Source organism: Dermacentor silvarum, chromosome 1, assembly GCF_013339745.2.
Source record: "Dermacentor silvarum isolate Dsil-2018 chromosome 1, BIME_Dsil_1.4, whole genome shotgun sequence".
Lineage (NCBI taxonomy): Eukaryota > Metazoa > Arthropoda > Arachnida > Ixodida > Ixodidae > Dermacentor > Dermacentor silvarum.
In genome coordinates this window covers 79,969,971-79,981,062 of record NC_051154.1, presented here as the reverse complement: position 1 = coordinate 79,981,062, position 11,092 = coordinate 79,969,971, and the positions used below count along the sequence as shown (strand labels likewise).

The 11,092-nt window shown below is 46.8% G+C and overlaps 1 protein-coding gene across 1 annotated transcript; it reads right to left on the bottom strand.

Moving 5' to 3' along the window:
* Positions 1–4,241: 4,241 nt before the first annotated feature.
* On the bottom strand, positions 4,242–9,753 carry LOC119431510 (tubulin beta chain). Its single transcript, XM_037698996.2, has 5 exons — positions 9,611–9,753; positions 7,842–8,086; positions 6,555–6,754; positions 4,633–5,069; positions 4,242–4,493 (listed from the first exon to the last, which is right to left on the bottom strand). Exons 1-5 carry the CDS (start codon positions 9,669–9,671, stop codon positions 4,312–4,314), a joined length of 1,125 nt encoding a protein of 374 aa, XP_037554924.1. The 5' UTR covers positions 9,672–9,753; the 3' UTR covers positions 4,242–4,311.
* Positions 9,754–11,092: the final 1,339 nt, after the last annotated feature.

The following is an 11,092-nucleotide window of genomic DNA, read 5'->3' as shown; positions in this document are numbered from 1 at the left end:
TGCACCACTTTTGAGCCAGTTGCTTCTTCTGTGAATAAAGTCTTTGAAATGTTGGCTAAGTTCTATTGAAACTACAGCTTATTTCTCGTATTTACCCGAGCGTCCTGCGCATGCGTGAGTTGCGAGAGAGACATCTGGGGTCTTTTTGCTACCGGCTTTTGCTTATGTTTTCATGGTTCAGTGTTTGTCACTCAGCATAAGTGAAAGAAAAAAATTCAAGAATGTTTAATGAGAATACTGCCAAATAAAGTAACAATTGAGATAATTTTTCCATACTAAAACAGCAAATATTCAGTATTTTTTTAAATCTTACAATGTATATGTTCGTGTTCATTACATAACGAGGGCTCGAATCCGGCAACACTGATGCGTTCAGGTAGCACATGTGGGTTTATTGACCAGTTGCCTTCACCCATAAAGATCACGTACTCGTGACGCCTGTGGCAGAAAGGATGTTCCACGTCAGCCACCTAGGTTTGTTAGTGGTGGCGCTGGCTAACACTCCCAGGGTTAGTTCTACTTGTAAAGCATAAATACCCCAGAAAGTGGAATATGAAAACGCCGCCGCGGTAGCTCAATGGTAAGAGCATCGCACGCGTAATGCAAAGACGAGGGATCGTTCCGCACCTGCGGCCAGTTGTTTTTTCGTCCATTTTCATTTCCAATAATCATCATTTCTTTAATTCAATTAGAAAGTACAAGTAATTTCCCCTATGTTGACATTGTTTGTTGGCTTCTTATGATACCTTTTGTATGGTATTTTTTACATTTTACAGAAACAGGAAGTGGAAGAAATGGGCTCCCTATCCCACGTGAGACAGAAATGTTCCATGTGCTACAGTTCTTTTTTTTTAACCTGAATATTGATTAACTTTAATGTTGTACAGCTATAGCCGCCATACACATAAAGACGGGCATCTAAGGCGGTGTCGTCACAAGAATGTGCAGTACGCACTGTGGTGACTCGAGGTGTCGTCACTTTTTTCCGCGTTTCATTTTACTCTCATCTATACTGAGTACGGGGCAAACAGTAGAAGTTTATAAGCATGTTCGAATAGCAAAATTTTTTAATCGAATCGAATACGAGTATGTAGCGCAGCTTAGGGCGTTCAGATGCTGACAACGCGGGCTGTGGCCCCGTGGTTCTGTGCTAGGAACCGCGGGGCCACTTAACAGCAAGTGAGAGCATTGATGCTTATAGGACTAAGGGAAGTTTGTGCTAATCGCGGCACCGATCTTTTTTGCGCAATTGAGTGTGGCGCAGAGCCTTGCGCTGACTAAACGCGGACCAAATTGTCCAAGTCACGCCCATTGTGTCCCGGGATGGATTTTTTAGAAATCGAAGAGCGCGTTGTACTCTGCTTGGAGACGCCAAATGTGCGTTGAACCATGGCACGCAACAAAAGCAAGTTTCCTGTGTCCTTTACAGCCGTTGTCACCACGCACTGAGAAGACGACGGCATCCATTAGCGACCGCAATGTTATAAAGGCGAGAGCCTTATATGTATGTCTCATCGTTCAGTCGACCTTCAAAGTCATTGAGCGAAAACGCGTCGATGACACGAAAGGTACAAAAACTGTCAACAACAATGGCTGATACCCCAGTAAGCACTCATAGCCCCGTAAGCAAGCAAGATTTGAGATGGATGACTTAGCGAATTAAGATGGATGATAAAGCGAATTAAGTAGGTGACAAGCGAATTAAGATGGATGATAAAGCGAATTGAGAGGGATGACTAAGTTATTTAGACTAATCGAATAAAGAGGGTGAGTAAGCGAATTAAGAGGATGACTCAGCGAAATAAGAGGGATGCCTAAGTGAAGTAGACTAAGCGAATTAAAAGGGATGTGTACGTCATGTGTCCGTCTTTAATGCATCGGCACTTGGGCTTTCGCCTTCAAGCCATCTTAGGGATAATATAAGAGACTGAATTTTTGTTACAAGAAGCCGAGCTAGTGAACTAGTTGGTTTTCGTATTTTCTATCCTCGAGGTCACTGTCGTTTTTGTTCTCTTTGTGTCCTGGCGTGTCCGTTTTACTGTTTATATAGTAACTGTAGCGAGCTGGCCTTACGGCCACAGTGGGAGCTTCAACAGAAATGCTGGTTCTGCGGGGCCCCTGGAACAACGTTTCGACCGCAGAATACAACTGGCATGGCCGAGTTCAGAAGTGCAAGCGTCTCTGCCGAGGTGGCCATATAGTTATCAGCACATACCTGTCGTCTATCCCCATTCGAGCACATAACGCAACCCGTGAGCCTCATGATCTCGTGCTGAGCACGAGATCGCGGGATCGAATCCCGGCCGCGGCGGCCGCATTTCGATGGAGGCGAAATGCAAAAACGCCCATGTGCTTGCGTTGTAGTGCACGTTAAAGAACCCCAGGTGGTCAAAATTAATCCGGAGCCCTCCACTACGGCGTGCCTCATAATCAGAACTGGTTTTGGCACGTAAAACCCCAGAAAGAAAGAAAGAGATGAGCCATAACCGTGTTCTCGTCAGATGCGCCAACTGAAAATTAATTACTTCGAAGAATCGCTTACGTATTTAGCACCCGTTTGCATTCTATATGCTTGAATCGGTTCGCGCCGAACCGGTAACTGTTATTATCTTTTCTGGATTAAGTTCGGTTAGGGTTCGGGTTCAGTTCCGGCTATAATTCCCGTTCGGGTACGGTTTTCGGTGCGACACCCTGTCCTTAACCACATTAGACTATACGCCTGTAAAGGATGCACCGCCGTAGATAGAGACATAATGAGGCAAAGCCGCCATACGGCACATATTTCAGAGATTGAGTGGGTTCGCTTGGAGTGGTGTCGGGTAAGCGGCTTAGCCGGTGTCCACCAGAGGCAAGAATTAGTCGCTGAATAGGTAAAATAATGGTACGAGCGTAATTAGCGCCGAGATAGTCGAAAATTGTCCACATTGCATCATAGACTGCCCTATCTCCTGCGTCGGCCCTACTGGTCTTTTGGTCAAAAAATAAAGGGTCAACCAAACGACGAGGCTACGGAAGACAAGGTCGACGTAATTTCGCGTGAAATACGATACGAAAAATATACGAAATGAGTGAATAGTTCACATGTAAAATAATCAGAAAGACACGGAGACATCATTTGAACCACCATATAAGCCGACCTTGTCTTCTTTAGCGGCGACACTTGGTTGGCCCTTTCTTTTGCTTTTACCTGAAAGAAGAGTATTCTTGCACGTTTCTGGGCTATTTTGGTCTTTCAAAAGAGCATTATTCTCTTTTAACCTCGTAGTGGGCGCGAATTTTTGAAGAAAGTGAATGTGGTTTGAAAGTAGTTGTTTTTTTTTTTTTTTTTTTTTTGCGATAAAGACTTGCCGTTAAGGCATAATTCTTGATGTGTATATGTGTATTATATGTGTGCTGTGAGGCCTGTGTTGTGTATGAATTGAAGCAGTGTTTTGTGGAATCTGTTATCATGTATCCAGCGGTCATAGCTGGTTGTCACACTGTAGCGGAGGCCGGCTTGCAGTAGGAGACGCGAGCGTTCCGATTGTAAACAAGTAGTTGTTTGCCCCGCGGTATTTTCAAGATATAGGCTGCCCGCTCTTTTGAGTATTCCAGAAAGGCTACCTTACGTATATAAAAGCTCAATAATTTTCATGCGCTTTGGGACGTCCGATGTTCTAAAAAAAAAGGCTAATGCCTCCATTAAAAATCTTCACTGCAGTGCTCCTTTACAAAAGTGCCTCTTGAAGCTCAGAAACTTTGCGAAATAAAGCCGTACTTCACACGTAAGAAAAGTGAGCCTTAATGATTGCGCCACTTCCGCGATTTGGGCAGATGAAGGCGCCTTTCTCTGATATAAAATTCTAAACACGCGCTATGGATACTGCATTCATACAAAAAGTGGCCGATGAACTCAGGAAATTTGCCGAAGTATGAACATACTTGGTACATAGTAAGAGATCAACCTAGAGATTATTTGGGTGGAAAGACCTTGGTGTTTAAAAAAAAGAAAAAGATTTGCTCTGTAGTCAATTTTTAAATGTAATTTCCCATTGAGTGACGCCACTGCACCACGCCCGCCGCTGACAAATGGCGTTAGTGGTCGATGTCCTCAATCACAGGACATGCGCACGTTGCACTTGATGCTCAAGGAGTTGCTTGCGACACTCATTATGAACCCTTGCTACGAATGACGCGCTGTGTACGTTTCGCCACGTCAATCACACGTTTCTAACAATAGCAAATAATTTACGCCAGTCAACTGACTTGCCTAATATATATCATTTATTTTATCAGAAACCTCCAATTCTTCAATCCAGCGGTGACAGTCGTTTAAGCAGTGTCGGCAAGGGCGTCTTCGTCGTCGAACTCGCCCTCGTCGTCGGCCGTGGCCTCCTGGTACTGCTGGTACTCAGACACGAGGTCGTTCATGTTCGATTCGGCCTCTGTGAACTCCATCTCGTCCATACCTTCTCCGGTGTACCAGTGAAGGAAGGCCTTGCGACGGAACATGGCTGTATTGACAAACACCAGAAGCATTAAATAGGAAACGAAATTACTACCAAACTGCTAGATGTGCACGAAAAACGCGAGCACCGTTTAATCAAGAGTACTTGAATTCGAACGGTTCGGAGAAAAAAAAAGTGAACTGACCAGTGAATTGTTCGGAGATCCGCTTGAAGAGCTCCTGGATGGCGGTGCTGTTCCCGATGAACGTCGCTGACATCTTCAGTCCGCGAGGCGGAATGTCACAGACAGCAGTCTTGACGTTGTTCGGGATCCACTCGACGAAGTAGCTCGAGTTCTTGTTCTGCACGTTCAGCATCTGCTCGTCCACCTCCTTCATGCTCATGCGACCACGGAAAATGGTGGCAACTGTGAGGTAGCGGCCGTGGCGCGGATCGCAGGCAGCCATCATGTTCTTTGCGTCAAACATCTGCTGAGTGAGCTCCGGCACGGTCAACGCTCTGTACTGCTGGCTGCCTCGCGACGTCAGTGGAGCGAAGCCAGGCATGAAGAAGTGGAGGCGTGGGAAGGGCACCATGTTGACGGCTAGTTTGCGCAGATCAGCGTTCAGCTGGCCGGGAAACCTGCAAACATTTTAGGCTCAGGACTGGAGAGCTTGCGTGCGTCTTGCGTTGCGAAACTCAGAAAACAATCGAGAAGTTATGAAAGCTTTTCAAGACGTTTGAGCGAAAACTCAACTATTATAATGCGAAAACTTATGCGATGCATGGTACCGATGTTCCCACGGCATCACTGATGTTTATTTCAACAGATCATCTGGTCGCATTTTCTACGACACCTTTCGCCCTTGTGTGGATTTAGGTAAGGCGGGGCAAAATGCGCAAAAAAAAATCTAGTTGGTGCTCACTTCTTGTTTTTATTGAAAATTGTGAAAAATACCGCACTAATAACCTTCTTTGGGGCCGTTTCTTTTTTTACCAGAAAAAATGAGGGCACTGCAGCAGCAGAATTATTAATAGTTTTTTTTTTCATTAAAGAATTACTCGTCTTGCCCAGACCCCCGGGGCAAAATGAGTCGGATAGGAGGGGCAAAATGAGCCGACCTCTGCGAAAATGACAAAGGTCTCTACTTACAAGCCAAACAGTATACTCTGCAGACCCCCATGCAGGATTGGTGTACTGAATCCAAACAGAGCCCGGTACTGTCTTGCTCTATAACTTCTTGCAAACTAAGCATCGTCAGTACCCATTGGAGCGAGCGTCGTCCCTGGTAGAAGACTTTCTTTCATGGGTTCAGGCAATGAGTGTACGCTTTCTCCTTCCCTTTCTTGAGCCTTCCTCTTCAATTTTTCTTTCTTAAAGGGGAGGGGGGGGGGGGGGGCAAGGCTTTGGGGCTTCTGGGCAGACCAGCCATACTTTCCCAAAACCAACTTCGCTTTGTACGTCAGGCCAAAGAAGGACCACTCCATGCTCAAAATGCGGTCTACGAGCTTCTTTCTATTGTGTCCGAAAACACGTGTCGTTTAGATCCAAGCGTTTTCTTATAAAGCGTTTGGAATCTGCACCGACAAAATTTCGCACATGCCTCCGCAGAGAATCTCTCGGCACACCGAAAGCTTTCGCAGCAGCACGAATGCAGTGGGTTCGCTCTCGAACGACTTGGAGTGCTTTTTTCATGTCATTTCCGACTCACGAAGCCCTGGATGTCTTCCGCTTGTACGTGCGAACCATCCTAGGCAAGACGGTAAAACATTTGTAGCGTGGCAAGTTAGAATGAGCTCCATAAAAATATTTTAAGTCTCTTGGGGGACTTTACGATGCGTATTGCCCCCCTGTCTCGGAATCATATCGGAATCAGATCATTCTGTCACTGTTAAAATATCTGTTAACATCATTCGGCAAAATATCAAACCACTCAGATTTTCCAGCTTGAAGATATTGCGCGACAAACTCAAAATGACACTCCACCTTTCTTTCTCTCTCAGGAAGACAGGGTTTTATAACCTTCACTATTCTTTGAATGCGCCCGGTTGTCTGATCTGTCTCGCACTTACTGACGTGACTGGGGTGAACAACGAGCCATGTAAAAGGCAAACACTTCAAATTACCTAAGACACGTGGTGACTCCGGACATTGTGACAGAAACCAGATGGTTGAGATCTCCGTAAGTGGGAGTGGTGAGCTTGAGCGTTCGGAAGCAAATGTCATATAGAGCCTCGTTGTCGATGCAGTAGGTCTCGTCGGTGTTCTCCACCAGCTGGTGCACAGACAGGGTGGCATTGTACGGCTCGACGACGGTGTCGGAGACCTGCAGTGTATGCAGTTGTGATTGTTTATCGTTCGGCCCAATAACAAAATAATTCATAAAATCCTCATCATATCCAGTTTCTCGCAAGCTTTTGTCGGTTTACGTGCTTCATTTCACCCTATTTTTGTTAGGGTTCTATCGTACGCGCGCGTACGCTTCTAGGCTTATTTGCAAGTTCTTTCGCCGTATGAAATGGCTCATGCCGCAGCTCGAGGATTCACGGACCGAGTGGACGGAAATGTGGGCCTTACCCCAGAAGCCAATGACTCCCAACAACAGACCAATAAAGACGCACTCATCACATTCCATGAAATTTGCACACATTACAAACACCAACGCCTAACGTATCCACCTCTCTCTGTGTCGAGCACGCGCCAGAGAGAAATATTGTGGCGCCAACTACAAACTCGCACTTTTCTTACCCCACGCACTTTGCACTTATTCTTTCCCGACACATACCCGACACCCAAGTGTCGCTTCTGCCCTGTCCAAAGAGCAGATCTCTCCCATATAATGTGGAAATGCCCCATCAAATATCCCCCCCGCAACCTCAAACCATTAATTGGTAGTGAGGAGCTGTGGGAGACTGCCCTGCGCAGCTCCGATCCCACCCTGCAGGACCGAGTCCCGAGGTGGGCTGAGGAGGTAGCGGAGGCCTACCACGACTGGTAGGCGGACGTCTGGCAGCACAAGGTGCTAAGACTGGAGCACACAGGCCTCCCTCACTCCCCCCCCCCCCCTCCCGGCCCCTCCCCGTTCTTAAAAAGGGAAATAAAAGTTCATTCATTCGCCGTATATGTATAGTGTATATATGTGGCCAGTCAACTGTCAGCATGTTGCTGATTACGTGGTGCCGACTGCTACGCAGGTGCGCACGTGTGCTCTCAGATATTGCTAAAGGATGCGGACATACACATAAATCTTTTAACAGCATGAACGCTTTTAAAGAAATTTGATTCGTACCTGCTTGAAGTTTACTACTCGCGGTTTTGCTTAGCAGTGTATTGCTGCCTTCCGGAACGCCGGAATGGAAGGTAACTGAAGCAGCATGTCTCTGCAGCTTGGACGCTCGCACGATCCTACGCACCTTTGGGGAAGGCATGACGCTGAATGTGTTCATGATGCGGTCCGGGTATTCCTCCCGGATCTTGGAGATGAGCAGCGTGCCCATGCCGGAGCCCGTGCCGCCGCCCAGCGAGTGTGCCAGCTGGAATCCCTGCAGGCAGTCGCAGCTCTCGGCCTCTTTTCGTACCACGTCCAGGACGGAGTCCACAAGCTCGGCGCCCTCGGTGTAGTGACCCTTGGCCCAGTTGTTGCCCGCACCGCTCTGACCTGCGAGCATCGTGTCGTATGTTCCAGACCAATTGCAGACTTGGCACACAAGACGCCCATATCGAGCTGTACTCTAAATAAGTGACCAGCAAGTGTGCGAGCAGAGCTCCTGCCTCAGTGGGCACTGGTATCACGGCGTGATATCGGTCACATGATGCCACCGTGGAAGAATGCGATTTTTTAAACCTTCATAAAGCTTGATAAAGACGTTTCTCAAATCCCAAATCTTACCAGACACTTGGTAATCAGGAGTTCCAAGAGCCATACTGCGGCCAAATATAGCAAATTAACTGCAGTGCGGCCGGAAACCTTGTCATGTCTATCTGAGTGCCTTTAAGGAGGCAATATGACATAATTCGCCAGCGGTGAATTCACTGTGGATGTCCAGAAGAGTACCCCTGAACGACAGAAATCTGAGCTTGTTGGTAGGATTCATAATGCAAGAAAGGTTTGTGTTGTCCACTTCTGTTCTCTTGTGTCCGTGTCTGCATGCCTTACCTTTTTTGCATTATGAGTACCCCTGATTTGACGTAAATGTAGATAAGAGAATATGAAACTTTGTTGGCAGGAAGGCGTATGAATCATGCATGAGTCAACTTTCTCCTTCTATACTCATGCACTTGTGGAAGTGGAAGGGGGCGAAGGAGGAGCAACAAAATTGATGAGGCCAGATCAAGGGGATGGGTCTGGTACACAATTCAAAGGCAGTTTCCACGCTGATGTCGGACGAAGAGCTCAGAAAGGTCTGTACTGCTTCTCTCGCAATTTTAGCGCCACGCCACTGACCAAATACAAAACTGCGATGTGCGAGCAGCCGGTGACTGGCGATATGTGCCCTTCTCATTTCTGACATATATCTGAGAATTTGCTGAAAACTATCTGTCCCAACAGCTCAGAAGACTGCTGGGCTTTGTTTTCACTCTGCACCATAGTGGAAACCAAAGGTTCGGCAACATGCCTCAGCCATATAGCCTATTACCGAGTCCATCCTTTCGGTCGGCGCTGTCGCTATTTCTTTTAGTTGCGTTCTTGAGAAAATGCTGGAACAAGAGAAGCCAACACAAGAACAACAAAGACTGGCCTGACTCATGGTACTTCTAGTTAAGAGGGACTAGCGCGCCGCATTGCTCCAAATATGGCGAACTTGTGCATGCGCAGACCCGCCGTGGTTGCTCAGTGGCTATGGTGTTGGGCTGCTGAGCACGAGGTCGCGGGATCGAATCCCGGCCACGGCGGCCGCATTTCGATGGGGGCGAAATGCGAAAACACCCGTGTAGTTAGATTTAGGTGCACGTTAAAGAACCCCAGGTGGTCCAAATTTCCGGAGTCCCCCACTACGGCGTGCCTCATAATCAGAACTGGTTTTGGCACGTAAAACCCCATAATTTTAATTTTTTTGTGTGCATGCGCAGTCCATAGCGATACGTACAACCGAATGTGTCTATAGCTTTTAACCGTTCTTGCCGTCGTTTGCAAATCTAACACAGAACCACCAACAGGCAGAGATCTAAAAGCAGTATTTACCAAATATAAAGTTATCGGGCCTGAACAGCTGTCCGAAGGGTCCTGATCTGACGGAGTCCATGGTTCCTGGCTCCAAGTCCAGGAGGATGGCGCGGGGCACATACTTGCCACCTGAAACAAAGAAAAAGAAAACAATGTTTCACACAACCGCCCGCCCACTAAAACTGCAGGCCTGATTTAGGCATGGTCTTGGAACATCACCGGTACCTCTGTGCATGAGACGCATGCAAAGAAAATGTCCACCATCGAAGCAAGTTGGTCATATTTGTCCGGAGAATTATGCGTGCAGCGGAGGGCGCGCACGCTTGAGTAGTAAGTGCGTATATTTTCGCAAAAACGCTATTTATGGGTCTCCAGTTTCATGTTTACTAAGCATAACGTTAATGAGCTTTTCTAACTGTTTGCGGCTTTAGCTGTGGCGCTATCTACCCAGTGGACATATGGAGACACTTGCTAGCCTGAACACGCAGATACACAGTTAAATTTTCTGAACCGGAGATGATACCTGTGTATTACAGTGTGCGCTGTTTGAGTTTCTTAAAAAAGTAATACGGTATTGTAAGAAGGCTACAAAACCGCACCACGACAACGCGGCGCAAAGGATGAAAATCAACGCTAGAAGAGTCACTGCATCTTCAGGCCTCATCTCTGAAGCGGGGCAAGCGAGCGCATTATCACCAATCGTTTTTAGAGAACTAAATAAACATGCAAAGCTAGAAAGCAAGCGAACGTACACGCTTTGGTATATTTAGGGGAGGAAAGGTTAAAAAAATATCATCCCATATTCCTTGAAGTTCTATCAGATGACAGCATTATTGTGGCATCGGAAAAGAAGAAGAAAAGGTAGAGGGGACGTGGGTGACAGGGCTATTGGCTCCTGCACTAGGCGTTCTTAATCTGGTCCTTGATAACGTTACCTAACCACACTGCTGAAATCGCTACCGCTTCTATCGAGGTCCTCTCTCTCTCTCTCTCTCTTCTCTCTCTCTTCTCTCTCTCTCTCGTTTTCACTGTGTCTACTAATTTTTACCAACACTCACTTCAGTTTGAAAAACGCCGACTACATTGCCCAAACATGAACTCTAGACACGAACAAGTTTTCCGTAAGCACAATAAACAATGCTTGAGCAACGCTTTAGTGACTATCTGCACCTAAGGAATGTGAGCAAAGTTAGATAGCAAGCCCGTAAGGATGACGACGTAAGCATGTGGTACTGGACAAAAGTACAACCTCGGTACTTCAGAAATAATCGTTTCAAACTAGGCTGCTCAACGCGCAAAACAAAATGTTACTGTCCTCGAGCTGCAGACGCGGCTGCCCCTTTCCGTCATATTTCCCCCCTTTTCAATTGTTCGGTACCGATGCAGTTCGGCGCTATCGCTTGCCCGTGAGCAGAAAGGTGTAAGGCAGCGCTTCTTTCTTTCTGTTCTTTTTCGGTGGATAACTATATCGGACTCTTGCTTCAGACGTTATCATTGAAA

Excerpts from the sequence above, each read along its gene's own strand:
- LOC119431510 (XM_037698996.2), bottom strand. The coding sequence starts at position 9,671 with ATGGACTCCGTCAGATCAGGACCCTTCGGACAGCTGTTCAGGCCCGAT. Across the intron at positions 6,755-7,841 it reads GCGTCATGCCTTCCCCAAAG|GTCTCCGACACCGTCGTCGA; the intron begins GTGCGTAGGATC and ends CATACACTGCAG. Across the intron at positions 5,070-6,554 it reads GGAGTCACCACGTGTCTTAG|GTTTCCCGGCCAGCTGAACG; the intron begins GTAATTTGAAGT and ends AAATGTTTGCAG.